This window comes from Oxyura jamaicensis, chromosome 5 (assembly GCF_011077185.1).
Source record: "Oxyura jamaicensis isolate SHBP4307 breed ruddy duck chromosome 5, BPBGC_Ojam_1.0, whole genome shotgun sequence".
Taxonomy (NCBI): Eukaryota; Metazoa; Chordata; class Aves; order Anseriformes; family Anatidae; genus Oxyura; species Oxyura jamaicensis.
Window position 1 is genome coordinate 48,271,321 of NC_048897.1, and position 15,313 is coordinate 48,286,633.

The 15,313-nt window shown below is 46.8% G+C and overlaps 1 protein-coding gene across 2 annotated transcripts in view; it reads right to left on the reverse strand.

Moving 5' to 3' along the window:
• Window positions 1–15,313, reverse strand: part of PRKCH (protein kinase C eta) — a 115,811-nt gene that overhangs the window by 14,398 nt on the left and 86,100 nt on the right. For both annotated transcript variants that reach the window (XM_035328470.1, XM_035328472.1), the window contains 2 exons: window positions 5,254–5,392; window positions 4,219–4,407 (listed from right to left, as the gene is read on the reverse strand). In XM_035328470.1, the coding sequence (XP_035184361.1) occupies window positions 4,219–4,407; window positions 5,254–5,392 (328 nt within the window). The remainder of the gene's footprint in view (window positions 1–4,218; window positions 4,408–5,253; window positions 5,393–15,313) is intronic.

Sequence of the window (15,313 nt, forward strand, 5' to 3'; positions counted from 1 at the left end):
CTACTTCAGTCGATCAGCCCGTGGAGTGACTCCAAAGACCTGGTCCTTCTCTCCTCACCTGACACCAGACTTGGAAGGAAAAGTCCTGCGGCTTTCCCTCTGAGTTTCCTTCCCGTTACCCCACTGGCTTTTGAGCCCTGATTCTCCTTATGTCTCTTCATTCTCCCCTCCAGCCAAGCCTGACTGTTACAAAGACAGCACGATTGGATTGCATTTGAAAAAGTCATACACGAAGCAAGGGAAACCTGTGCCAAAATACAATGCACCCTGCTTATAGGAAACAAGAGGATTGTATTTCATTTTACGACTCAGCTTAATCCCAAAGCCTCCAGCTGCCTGGAAAGCCATCCTCTTTGCTCAAGCACTTTTTGCTAGTGACAATTCACAAATTCAAAACATCAACACGCTGGAACAAAGCAAACTCCGGCTGCACTCTCACCATAAAAGATATGGCACAGCAATCTCTGCTCTCAGAAAGCCTCTGCTTGCTCAGGAAGTTTCTCTTGCACAGTCTCTTCTTCCTCAGACACTGGTGATGACTCAGTCAGCTGATAGCAGAGAGCATTTGAAAGAATTATTTGAAAGAAAGCAAAAATATATTCAGATTGAGATGAAGCAGGCTGAATCCATTCAATTTTCCTTTTCTGCATTTTTTTTTCCTACCACGAGCAAATCCATTCCCAGTTGGACTTGCTCACACAAGAAGCAGGAGAGCTCAGTTTGAGCCCGCTCTGCCTGACTTGAGCCATCATTCCATCAATTCCCCAGTGACACACAGCAGCGGTGTAGGGTACATGAGTGGGATTTCCTTCTTTCCTCCTCTGGGAGCATCGACTCCAGCAAAATCTTGCTGATTTACACCGATTTAGCTCTGCCCTGCTTCCAGAACTTCAGGGAAAATACCACGGACAAAGAATTAAAAAGGGAAATAGGTAAAAACTTCTTCCGGAGCACAAATCTTTCTGCTTTGAATTCTAAACAAGGTCCGAGGGCACAGAGTTTGTTTTTGTTTTCCTTGGTAGCGGTGCTCAAAACCACATTAGGAACACCCACCCACCTAAATGAGGTCCTACGGATGTATCTTGGTGATTATCAGGAAACGGCAACGACGAACAGGATGCAGTCTTCAGAAACCAGGTGATTTCTCATGGGGGGAAGTCGGTGGGTGACACACAGTTATGGTAAACGAAAGCAAAACAAAATAACAGCATCCATGAACCATGTCCTAAAAACTGTTATCCTTGTTTATAATGAACCTCTTCATGTAGACAAACGATCAAGTGCTTTCTAAACCTAGCCATGTGCACTTGTAGAGAATCTCTTAGCACCTACACCTAATCGCCTCTTCCTGGCAGGGGAATTTGATTTCAGTTTCAGAGCTTTGCGTCACTCAAGTGACCTGCTCAAGGTTAGAGGCCAGAACTTTTAGGGAGGGGATAATCCAATTATTGAGGCTATTAAGGCCTCGGTCTGCAATATGAGAGACCCCAGGTTTAATTCCCTGGTCTTCCATAGATTTCCCATGCCATGTAATTACTTATAATCATTTTTGTCACTGCAGCAGTTGAGTGCCCTGATTTTCTAGAGCTCTTAATATCGTGGGTTAGAAAGCACTGTCACAGCTGTGAATCAGGGAGTTCGAGTTCACTTTCTGTTGAGATAAACCCAGTAGTGATTATTGGTGTGAACAAAGATGCTCACACAGCAATGATGTTATATTTACTAAAAATAACATCAACATCAGAAGTAATGATAAGCAAATCTACTCATTTAGCAGCTAGAAAACCTAGTATCTTCTGTTAAAATAGCTACAAGGGAACAAACAAAATGGGTTCCCCACTCTGTGTTACACTGACTACTAAAAATACTGTCCTACTGACACACTGACATACTATCGGTACACGGCAAATATAGTACACAGCAGTGACCGCATTTGTTACCATTCAAAAGAAATTAAGGCATGTGTTTTTTTTTTTTTCATTTTAATCTAGAGCCCAGAGCATCTCATGACAGGACGCTTCCTTCCTGTTAAAGTCAACATGCTCTGATGCTTCTAAAACACCACAAGAAAGAGAAGGAATTAAGGAGCTCTTCTAGCGAGCAGGTCTGAACCCAAAAGCAGCCACAGAGACATTGCAGAAATTCAGGCTGCAGTGAACTATCAGCAGTGCTATAAAACTCGACACAAAAGTCACCTCCAGGTAGCAGCCACCCAGGGAAAGGAAACACTGTAGGACTGAAGGTCCAGTAAAAATTTCAATTCTCTCCTGCCATCAGTTAACCACAAGGCTCCTGGCTACTGCTCTAAATTTCAGCCTTTTCCCTGGAGTTAGAGTTGTCTCCTGGAAGCACAGTGCTTCTCCTTTCACCAGCGGCACTCCTCATGTTGTTGTTTGCTAATCCCAGAAGAGATCTGCTGTTGAAAGTTTGGGTCTGAATATGGCTTAGAGCAGCTTGGTGTGAATAAAGTTTGTGCTGGCTGGCTCTGTGAGGTTCCAATCAGAATTAGGAAAATAAGCGTTTCTTCATTAAGAGGCTAAAATGCACACCGTATTTTAATATATGAAATTCCAGATATGATGAGCATCTGGCCCCATTCTACCACTTTTATACAAGACACCCGCCACAAATCTACTCTACTGTTACCAGTCATTGCAGAAAAGGACTTAACTCACATACTTGAGAGTACCAATCCAACAACAGAAATGGCAATGAGTCAGAACTTCAATTTTTAATTACAAATTGTTGTAGATCATTTCCAAAGCCCATGAGGGCCTTCAGCATGACAAGCGATACCTCCTGAGCACATCCTGTGATTTCAGAACACAACCCTTTGCCTCCTCAAGAAGTGGACTTTACACTCAGTTGATTTTTGTCAAATTTATTAGATGCACTTTCAGCTGCGGCATGTAATTGCTGATTTACTATCTGACAGAAAGCTTTCAGGAGCAATCTTCCAACTTCTGGCTACTAGATTAAAGATCTGACAAAACCAAACTCTCATCTCTTTTAAATGGTCCTGTAAATCATTCATTATCCCATTTCTTTGAGTCAGTTCTGTACATGTTATTATGAATTGCTATCTTATCCAACTATTTCTCTGGCCCTCTATTACCACAAAAATTAGCAGTATTAAGACTTAAATGGATGTATATTCACAGTGCTTTAAAGTATTAAGTGATGTGATCATCAGCAGGAAGTAGTCAGTAGCTGAACAGCCAAGTCAGGTCCCCCGGCTCCTTGGTTAACACCCTTATCATTGAATCACCTTTTGATTCATGACAAAGCCAGGGAGTTCCAGTACGCTAGGCTGTGTTTGTACATGCACAGCCTGAAATCTTAGAAAGTTTCATTCCCGTGTCGCAGGCAAAGATACGAGGCATAAGATAAGAGAGATCCTGGGAAAATTCAGGAATACATGCTAGGACTACAACAAGGACTAGGAGCAGCCAGCAACAGCTCTTCTCAAACTCTTTGCTGTACAGACCCTCTTTCCCCCCCCAAACACAAAAAATCTTTTCATGCAGGCAGACAGCAGTCCAGCAAAGGATTTTCAGGAAGACTTTACTTCATTGACACTCTGGTCACATGGAAATCACAGAACTGCAGAATCACAGGATGGTTTGGGTTGAAATGGACCTCAAAGACCAACTAGTTCCAGCTCCCTGCCATGGGCACAACCCCTGCTCCCAGCCCAGGCTGCCCAAAGCCCCATCCAGTCTGGCCCTGGGCACTGCCAGGGATGGGGCAGCCACTGCTGCTCTGGGCAGCCTGTGCCAGGGCCTCACCTCCCTCCTTGTGAAGAATGTCTTCCTTATATCTAACCTAAACCTATCCTTTTGTTCTCAAAACCATTACCCCTTGTGCAGTCATGCAGCTACAGCTGATAATACCGTGTATACCTGCTCCTTCTGTTCTGGAAGATGACCATATGCAGTAAATCATTAAGCCAGCAAGGGAATGCCCAGAGAAGCAGACATGCACACACTGCCTGCCAAGTTGGCTGCTGAACCGTATAAAGGACATAACTATGCAAACACACTGAAGTGTGGCAGGATTTTTTTTTTTCAGTTTATCCTTCATTCCAAGATAAGAAAGGGTCAGGGTCAGGGAAACTACAATTTCTGAGTGCCCATCCCCCAGCCCTGTTTTCTTTTGCTAGATTTAGGCTGAAGAAAGCCAGGAGAGGGATGCAGACAAGTGGCCGAGGGAACTCACTGCTTTGAGGATTGCCACTGCGTCCTGCTGGAGCCACGTCGGGTAGACAACTTCGTCGTTCAGAATGGCCTCAAAGAGGTCGTCCTCGTTCTCCGCTTCAAAGGGCGCGTGGCCGCACAGCATCTCGTACAGCAGCACACCCATGGCCCACCAGTCAACGTCAGGGCCATACAGCATCTCTTGCAGAATCTGAAAAAGGGATGGGAGTGAAACATCACCCCTTGGGGTTTCTTAAACTGAGCAAGGGAAGAAAACAGGTTTGGAAACATCAGTGCAGAAGATCTTGCTGTGTCCTAACAGCTCTCTCTGCTAGCCTGGCTGGATGTCCAGGAACATTTATGTGACCTCAGCCTGGGAACCCCCTGCTCTACACTAAAGTACAACAGATCCATCAAACAAGTGCTGAATTAATTTGGCTGCTCACTGGGTCATCTTGGAAACAATGTCTTTGAAATTACGCTAGGTTTTATCAGGAGGAAAAGGGGCATTTCAGCTACCCTGCTGAGCATCAGAAGTGGTGGAGCAGCCACGTGCATGGGCTGACACTGCCTTTTCCCTGCCCCAGGAAGAAATGTGTACACGGCTCCAACAGCAACACTTTCAGCTGGGGAGGGGAAGGAGCACGAGTGTGTAAGAAGGCACAAATGCCAACCACAGACAAAAATCATCAGGCAGCATCTGGAGGACAGCTGTTTCTTAAAGAGGTGTTTATTAATTTTGTAGTGAGGTTGGTGAACGACAAGGAAGGGGAGCAGGTAGAAAATGGAACGGGGGAACGAGGGAGAATTCAATCTCCTTCCAAATCAAACTGGGACAGTATCTGTGTGTGTGCCTCTTTCTCATTTTTTTTTTTATTTTTTTTTTTACAGCTGTGGCTCCACTTTTAACCTCACCTTTCCTTAAGGAAAATACATGCTTATCTTGGTGCCTAGGAAACTTTGCACCCAGCAGACAAATAAGGTGTAGCCAAAGACTCCAAAGAGCACACCAGCTGCTCAAAAACGAGTTTGCTTGGTCAAGAAAGCTTCCCTGTACCTCAGGAGCAATGTAGTCTGGTGTACCGCAGAAGGTGGCTGTGGTGATGCCATCGTGAATGCCCTCTTTGCACATTCCAAAATCTGCCAGCTTGCAGTGCCCCTCGTAGTCCAGCAGCACGTTGTCCAGCTTCAAGTCCCTGTAACGAGAACCATTCACCAGGTTGCTACGTGCTTGGAGCGGCCCCAGCACAACTGGAGGCTGCATCCCAGGCCTCACAAGCTTAACCTGTAAACTGGACAAGCCTCATCATCATAAAAAAATAAACAGAAGTCATGCAGGAGGGGTTTTCTTTTGCCTCATCTCTTACAAAAGGGAGGGAGGAACAAACATCATTCTGCCGAACGGCATTTAACATGGGCAGGTACTAGACGAGTTCGCCCACATGGCTTTCCAAACGCACCACAAGCCCGACTGGCAGAGCTCCTGCTCACTCAGCTCAGGGACTCACTCACTGGAGCAGAGGTTGCCAGAGCTGTCAAATTGCGTAAGGATGCTCTGATGCAGCAAAACGCGCCGCACACGACACGCTCCAGCTCGGCAAAGCGCCGCGCCGGCGGGGAGCAGATCCTCGCTTCTCCCAAGGTGTAGGGTTTAGCTCCAGGACTGCCCTTAGAGGGGTGGACCTGACTGATAAATCCCACCTGGCATTTTGTCCAAGCTGAGAAGGAAATAAAGTCCCTGCCAACACAGTGCCATGTGGGCAGGGTAAAGCTTCAGCCAGCACGGGATGTAAAGCCTTCAAGTCTTCCCACGTGTACCGATCCCAGCCAGACTGTGCTAACGAAGAACCAATCTTCCCCTGTGGTGCTTGTTGGGGTCAGTGCCTCCTCGTTTCATACCTGCTTCCTGTCACGAGAGTCCTGCAGCCAAATGCCATAGAGAACAAACCACGGAAAAGCATGGTTTCCAATACCTCACCTGCAACAGCCTGCAAGCACCTAATCAAAAGCAGGCTGCCAAAATGACAGAGCCCTTACAAAGCTTATCAGGGAGATTGCCTCAGGGATCAGCCCGCAGTCCTAAGTGCTGTCAGGACCATTACCAGAGAGCACAGGGTCATCTGCAGACTTAGGCAATGCCTTCCTAAAAATACATACTGGCTCTTGGCACCTCCGCTTTTCAGCTGTCAGACGAGCTCTAGGCACTGTCACAGATGGAGGAAAGCAGCTACGATGGGACTGCAAATAGGTCACATTTCTAGTTTTTCTTTGTGCATTTAATTTTTTTGTTTCCAGCTTTGGATTAAAACTGCACCAGTGGGGGCTGAAAAGGTATCTTGATGATTGAGCATGCTTGGATATAAGTTTATGCTGCTTCTTGCACAAGATGCATTCGAACATCTCTGTCACAGAATGAATTTCCAGGTCACAGCTCTTCCACAGAAACTCTCTCAGGTATGGCTAACCTTTGCCCAAGAGTTTTGCAGTCCTCACAGCAGCTCTGAAGCAGGGAAATGTTACCACCATTTTACTGAGATTTTCAAAGATATTTGGCTGCCCAGATAGAAATTAAAAAAGTAAATACGTCTGAGGGTTTCAGGACCCCTGTATGAAATCTTTGTTGGAACTTGATCCATTTTGCCCTCTGGTTGCAATGAGGAAGGTGGTAACATAGGTGGCATCTCCATACCAACATGAAAACCTGGAGAGAGCTGAAATCTGGATCCAGCCTGATCCTGCTCATCCTCTGTCTATGATCCTGAAGTGGCAATCAGGCGGTTGACTGCTCTGTCTTGCACTAACATTTCTACAGCCCACACCACCACCCGAAGCCTCCCTGGAGCTTGAGACAAGCTCTCTTGCAACGTCACTGTTACAGTGGAAAGATCTGTGCCACATCATGCTAGACAATTAGAGCCACATCCTGCCCTAAAGAGATAAGAAAAAGTATTATTAGCTTCTTTTGAATGGATGGGAAAGCGAGGGTTGGAGGTAAAGAATTTGCCCGTGTACACCAGAGCTAGGACTGAACACCAGCTTCCTGAATTCCAGCTCAGGATCTTAATCCTAAGGTCATACAACATCCTCTCTCTCCAGCTTTTAACATAGTACAGATGCCAGTAAAAACTCCTCTGTAAGGATGCTGCCTGTCCCAGAAGGCTGGCTAACTGGTGGCCAGTGAAGTCTGGAGGTCTAGGACAGTGCCCACGCTTGTCTTACGCTGCAGTGTTTGCTCTGGGTGGGATGCTCAGCAGAAGATACTTATTTTTCCCCTTCTTAGAATTAAAAATGGCCGTTAAGCTGTGTGGGCAAAGGCTTGTCTTGTTACGGATTAGGTGAGCACAATGAGAGGTATTGTATGTGCTCGTCCATGACAGTATGCCTTCAACAGCGGTTTACAGTCAAAGCTCCTGTTGCTCTTCCTTGTGGTTACTGGCAGAGCAGGGAAGCCCTCCGAGCATAAAGGCAGGCCTTGTTTCCAGGAATCTGCAGTGATGTGGTTAAAATGCGCAGTTTATTCTTGGCTTGCTTTTAAATGCAGCAAATGCCTTTTCAGTCCTGGGCAGGTCTGACTTCTGGGGGAGGGTGCACCTGAACATGTGACTGGAAGGGGAATTTTGGTGAACTTGCTTGGAGATCCCCCTTCCAAACTTCCCCCATACTCCCCAGAACACCCACCATGACCTGGCGTGCTTTGGGAATACCTCAAAATACGCCTTCAGTACGTCTGAGCCAGCAGAAACGCAGTCACGTACCTGCGCTGAACAAGCAGGTTACCGTCCTGCACATAGAGCCTGAGGAGCAGAGGCAAGATGCTGCGGCAACTCGGGGCCTGCTCTGCGGACCAGATCCCCGAATGCTGTGCCACTTGTCAGCTCCTGCCCCGCAGGACGTGCTGCAGGAAGCCTGCAGTCCCTGCCGGCTCTGTAACGCACTGCCCTCATCACACAGGAGCTTCTGCAGGTGCACGAGCGCTCTGCGCTTGCTGCATCCTCCCGGAGAGGCTCTATGGATGTAATTGCCGTTAAATTTCAACTGTCTGCCTCTTGCTGAGCTAGTGGAGTTTTAACCACATGAGGCAAACCTCCAGCCCTCTGGCTGCTCCGCGCTGCATGTTAAATCCATTAAGAACGCCTGTTGTCTCCTGCAGTTGGGCTATTGGCTTCTCCCGGCTTCTTTCCAGAAACGTGAAACCTAAAACTTGCATTTTCTATTTTCACATAACCGGTAACAAGCCACTGATCTCCTCTCACTTGCTCAGGCTACGTGTGTTTCACTTCAGAAGAGGACCTCCCGCGACCAAAGGGGCTGTTCAATGCCTTGCCGGGCCCACAGAAGAAGGCCCCGCAGGCCCCGTTGGCGCAGGCCTCGAGGCCCAGCATGGCAGCAGGCAGCTCCCTCTGGCTACCCCGGGCCCAGCCTAAAGCTTTCTCCGGGAGAGCTCACACATGGTGTGCAGCTTTTGCTTCAAGCAATTCCAGAAGTCATACGCTCGGTGCTTGTGGCTTTACGTTGACAGGGCTCCCCGTGTGTCCCACCACGTGAGCCAGGCCCGTCACATGAGAGGAAAAACACTGACAGGTTTCTAAGATTTACAAGGAGCTCTTCATTTGAGCAGCAAGGATTCCGGGAAGCTGATGAAACTGGAAGCCATCCAGCTCACAAAGCCCAGATCTACCTCATTTCCTTAATACTTGCATTTTCCATTCAATATTTTTAGCAGCTCGATGAAGCAATAACAGCAGAAAGGTTTTCTGAGGGCTGCATTTCTAAGGTCCTGATGAGACTCTGCCTTAAGCCCGTTGCTGGCAAACCTCCCTTGGAAAACAGACTTCATCCCAACTCAGAAAGGCAGCTTTGTCCTTACACGCAGTTACGGCACATCGGCTTAACGGCATCATTTTATTCTAGGCCCAGAAGAAATGACAAAACGAGCTGCCTAAGCGTCACTTGCTGGAAGAGGTGTTCTTCATATGTCTGCCACTCGAGTCTGACATTCGTAAAAAAAATGAAATTACAATTGCAGATGATCCAGTCCTTTCTGAAGCACGTCAAATACGATACCCCTGCACCACAGAGCTTTGCCAGTGAATAGGTGTTATACAAGTACCTGCCACTCGCTCTGCTCGGATCAAGTCACGACACAGAAATATATTTTAAAGGATGAGGCTTTGTATTTTTTTCCCCTCTTTTGGCTTCACCACCCTGTTTTGCAATGTAGTAAGGATCTTTTCTGCAGGAGTGGGGGCAGCAGAAAATGGCTTCCAGTCTGAACTGCTCATGTCAAGGTTCTTCCAGGTTTGGTAATCCCAAAGCCCAGATTAAAGCCTGTAAAAGCTCGGTGATCCCATCTCAAGGCAAATACTTTAGTCGCAAGAGATGAAGATACAGAGCAGCAGCAGCTAGCCACAAACATAGCTGCAAGTAGCATAACGCTGCAGTCAAATGTGAAAATATGCATGCGTATTTATATTGTACATATACAATTAAAATAAAATACCCAAACCTGGACTTAGCCAAATGATTTATTTTTGGCATTTCTGAATGCGAACCTTTTGATTTTTTATTCTTCATCATGCAAGGTCATTTAGATATCCCTTTGGAATGAGCAAATGTGCATTCAAACCCCTCTTGAAAGCAGGGACTAGATTTTGATTTTTCTCCATCTCTTCTGTTGAAGTCATTTTACTTTGTAGAAATACTGAAATCTCCATCGTGATGGAGAAAAACGTGTTTCTACTGCCTGCTCTGGAAGCCAGAGCAATACACGTTTCCAACTCCTGCTGCTCCAGTGAGATTGTAATTATTTTTTGTAAAACAAAACAACTTCAGCAGAGGAGAATGAAAGACACTTAGCTCGCAGAATAGCACAGTTGTTAAGATACTTAACTAAGAGGAAGAATTTCCAGGATGGAGGCCCTGCTCCAAATGCTGCGGTCAATGCACTTAAACCAACACTTCCATTACATGAGGGGAGCAGGAGGAGGTCTCTGTTTTATGAAAAGCCCTAAACAACCATGCAAAGCTAACAGTGCTCCAATTTTCCTTTGCATACATACATAACATTAAAAATGTAATATTTTATTTTACTTGAAACCAGCATTCTCTTGGAAACAAAAAAAAAATTATTCTTAAAAAGTCCTAACAACTATTTTGGGCCCAACTGAAGCAACTTCCTTCCTTCCTTCTTTTCTTCCTTCTTTTCTTCCTTCCTTCCATCCCACACTAAATTTTGAGGGCTCAACAGCCAAACTCAAAGAAAATAATTGTTTCACAATGCCATTCCCATTGGTTTTGGAATAGGGATCTCCAGGTTTGGTTCCCAAGGTCTTATACCACTTTGGGAACTAAGGCTGGGAAGGGAATTAAGGAATTTTGGAAATAATTTCCAATCCCACGTGTTTTAGGTTTTAGAGAACTCGCTGGTGCTTAACATTTCGTTCTCAGAAAATGCAAATCTTCACATCTCCCACATTCTTCAAATAACAACCAGGCATTATTTATTTTTATGGTCAAGTTAATCTCTATAACCAGAAATTCATATTTATAACCAGAAATTCATCAAGGAAGACTTAAGCAAATTTCCTAAGCAGCAGCATAGCTGAGATTCAGCAGGTAGTAGAAAATACTGGCTAAAGATACTTGCAATATATTCTATCAGAGCTAAGACTTAAAACCCCGTCTGAGCTACTGATATTTGTTTAGCTGCTGCCACATCTGTAGGGTAGGGAGAAATACTGAAATCACAAATGAAAAACCAGGTTACCAGCCTTTGAAAAAGGAAGCCACAAAGCAGAGATCAAAAAAAGATCAGGCTGCACCAAACTTGGGAAGACAGCTTGAAAGCCTGAGGTTTGTTGCTGAAAAAAAAAAAAAAAAAAAAAAAAAAGGAAGAGCTTTTGCTCCCTTTCAGCCTTGGAGGCTTGTTCCAGTTCAGCTCCTGTGGTTCTTTAAAGGGGAAAATCACCATAGCTCCAAGAATCTCATTGTGCTTACAGAAAGCACAGAACTGAAGGAAGACCTGGAGGTATCGTACTGCGCCGTTGTACAATATCTAACCAGTGTGCGGCCATTAATATACAGCAATACTTGGGGCTGACGTGCTGATAGAGTAAGCCTTACTTTATGCACCCACAGCTTCACAACTCAGTCCCTAGACCTCTGTGGGATTCAATCCTGATCTCTCCTAGCCTCAGCTTTACAATTAAATGCGGAAGAGGATGGCGGAGCTGCATGCTTCATCCTTCCAGGTACTGCATGGGGTAAAGGAAAATACAGCTCAGGGACTGCAAAATGTAAATTCAACTTCTGGTTTTCTTGAAAAAAAAAAGTTTCTTGTGGCTACAGAAAGCGTTCCATTTGGTTTCCAACCAGCCTCTGACTTGCAGTGACAAACTCTTTCAGACCGCCGGTGTGCGCACAGACAGCCTGTCCACAGCAGGCGTACCGCAACTTGCAGTGTCATGGGACAGCAGTGAAGGGAAGATCTCTCCCGGTATATTTAAATAAATTCATAGCAGAAAGTAGGAATGAAACAGAGCAAGGTGCCCTTCTCCGCTGTCCTAACAACCAGAAGTTATTTTCAAAAGCTGACCACACTCAGCCATTTAGTGGCCTTAAATATAGCCACAGCGGCTCCAAACTGAACTTCTGCGTTTCTCAGAAACAAAGTAAAAGCAGAAATGTAACATAATGACACAAGAGTAACATTCAGACCCAGGATAAGTGGTAGAAGTGCGTGAAACTCTGAAAATTATCACCCCCTGCTAGGCCACGTAACAGCTAACAGCCGCTTGTCCTTGCTGCCTGCTTTGTGCGGCTGGGAGGGAGCAGAGCCCCATGGGGAAGGTCGACCCCACAGGCATCTCAGCACCTGAGCACTTCCCCAGCCAGGAGCCCAGCACCATTCCTGGGGATTTTACACCCTCAGCACCCCACAACACATCTACCCAGTCCACGGAGGGCTGTGGAGGGGGAATGCAGCAGAGCACATCAGAGCCCCGTGACATTTCTCTGCCTCACTTAAGCCACCTACCCTGGCATTCAGCACAAAAACCTTCTGAAATGCTCTGCCCTGTGCGTCGGGAGAAACGTGTGATGGATTTTGGCCACCCGGCCTCCGAAGCAGGCTCCACCTCTCTCGCAGACACCAGGCTGGCACACGGTGATGCAACACGCACTCCTGTCGGGGTCAGACACAAAGCCAGGATGTGTGGCTGACCTCTGAAAACTGAAGCCAAAGCACAACCAAGGGCCCTTCTGGAGGGCAAGGTGGGTGTTTGAACTCAGGCAAGACAAGGAGATCCTCACAGCCCCCTGTATCTGTGCCCATCAGCATGTCCAAAGGCGCTCTGTATCAGCCCCATGCACTCAGCAGAGGACTGATTAAGCTTTAAAACCTATTCTTGCTCAGCCACTTGGGCTTCAGCCTAAACCCTGACTGGCAAGCACCTGCATCCAGGAGCGCTCTATTATTATGTTTTAATCTCAAAGTCAAGCAGCCCTCCGAGCATAAGGACAAGTTCCTGCAAGCCACCTGCCCAGGTTAGGGCAGCGCCATTTGGGGTTTGGCAGAGATGGGCTGGGCCCGGCGCTCCAGGCTCCCTGTCCACCTGACCCCTTCCTGCTGGCGGGGTCCCTCTGCGAGCCGCTTCCCGTGGCCGGTCCCTTCCCGGGCTGCTGCTCGTGCCTAAGGGGCTGGCTCCTCTTAGGGCAGAGCAGCTGGCGTAGCTCGGGATCCAGGGCCTCTCCGATGGTTTGAAACATCAGCAGTCCCACCTCCCCTCCCTCCGGGCACTTCAGCAAAGTGTCTGTGGAAGCTAACACAATTACTGACGTGATTTCATTGCTATTGAGATGAATGGGCATGATTCATCCTCCAGTTAAATTAGAGTGCTAGGCTAAAGCATACAGGCACAGACTACAAAAAGCCTCGGCGCACCACAGTGTGTAATCACAAAGCTCCCATCACGTTGGTGGGTCCGAACCCAAGGGGCGCAGATCCAGGGGGACCCCGCAGGTGCTTCGAGTCCCTCTAGGGTCGGGCACACCTACAAGAGCTTCCCCTTTACCGTATCCACGGTAGCTGGGAGTGAGCTAGTGACAGTCTCCAAAGGCACCTTTACAAGGACAGAAGGACATTCTTGTGAAATGGGGCAGCAGAGAGCCGGGGTCATTACTGCTGAAACACAGACGCGCTGGAGATTGCTACGTTGGAGTAATCCCAAAGATGGCGCAATCCATATATATTTATATGTCCACATGTGTGCTCATACCTTTCTTTTTTTTAGTATATATACATGTATACAATACATGCATTATTCGCCACACTTTTATGTGGTATTCTTGTCAGGAAAAAGGAGTTACGCTCGAGGTATTTCGCAGAATCCCAGAGCAAACGTCCTCCCATTGGGTGCGGGAAGGAGAGGGGTGGACAGAAAAAGGCTTCGTGTCCAGCCTTGGTATGCACACCACGCACACCCTCTCCGGATGAGCTGCCAGGCTGACTGCCTAGTCCTGTGATAGACTCCTCGGTCCCACTGGGCAGCAACGCTGGAATTTGCTGGCCCAGAAACCATCATTTGCTGAGTTGCTCCCAACAGAGCTGCTATTTTATCCTTGCCAAAAAAAGAGGGAAAGAGAAAAAAAAATCCCAAACACAACCCTTCTTTCTGTGAGTCCCTTTGCCTGAGGTCTTCAGAGGAGGTGTACAACAGGCCTGAGACCCAAATGCACGAGCAAGAATAAGATGTGGACTGATGACGGATGGTGCCATGAGAGATTAAAAAGCATAAGCCTGTTATGTCACCTTGACAAAAATAGAGCAACATCGATTCAAAGCCTGATACAGAAATTAAAATGAAATCAGGCCCGTGCCCACTGTACAACGTGGTCTCAGTGCTTCAAGATGGAGTGGAAGAGTTACCCAACATGATTAACCATCACCAGCGGCCCACAGCCCACCCTAGAGCTGCTCTGAGACCCTGTCCCAGCAGGATCAGAGCAGGACCACGTTGCTCAAGAGGCTCCTCTTTCCAGCAGCACAGCCACACGTCCCCATTTCGCCACTGTCTGCCACTAAGCCTGCCCTGGGGGAATTAGACGGTAGCTCAAACCAAATCGACTCTTCTGAGCTCTCCTTGCTAATCTCACAGCTGCTCGTGAAATCTGCCCTCCCCACACTCAGCCTCTGAGGAGGGACGTTTCACTCAAGGAAATACCAAAAGGAAAAAAAAAGTAAATAAAAAAGAAGTGGCACCATCCATCATGATCACGTGTGCAGACTGCCTCTGACAACAGCTCGGGCAGCAAACAAACCTGTACTAGTATTTGTAATGCCAGCAGGGCTTTGTGGGGAAGAAGACACTCCTGAACTGAACCTGTACGTCTAGTCAGGCTTCTCCATATTCATACAAACGGCTAAGATTCACTCCACTCTGACCCTCATCCTGAATCCAGGGAAATCAGCAGATATCCTGTCAGGTTTGGTCGATTTTGGATTAAGCCCTTAGGAGAAAAAAAAAAAATTACTTAACCTTATTAAGGCTCTGAATTACAGATCCAGATTTATAAAGCTAAAGCTACAGGCACTAATCTCCTTCCTATAATTGACTGAACAATGCTGAAGGCAAAAGCATTCTGTATTTTCAGATGGGATTTTTAAAAAGCTTTGGTCTCTGGATTTCCACTGCCAAATTTAGTATTAACTTTCAAAGAAGCATTTTACTGGGTCAGAATAGATGGTTTTGAAAATCTCACCCTCCCCACAGAATTTTTACGCACACGATGAAGGAGCAGGGTCAGTGCTAGTGATACATTGTGGGCATAAAACGCACGGACTGTGCTGGAGGGGGTACCACCTAGCCCCATCAGAACAAATTTTAAACGTACTTCCTAGGAGATGCTGTCTCGAGATGTTTGTTGTAAGGACTGAGACCATCCCTGATATCAGTGGTTCTTTTTTTCTAAGACTTCGACAAACCCGTGGGCGCACTAAGTGCTTTCCTGACTGCTCTGATCTCTCTGCTTCTCGCCACAACAATCGCTTAAATAGCAGCAGTGAAATCAGATGGAAGAGGTATTTGCAAGAGCCTAGCAAATGGGTTGTTATCCCAAGA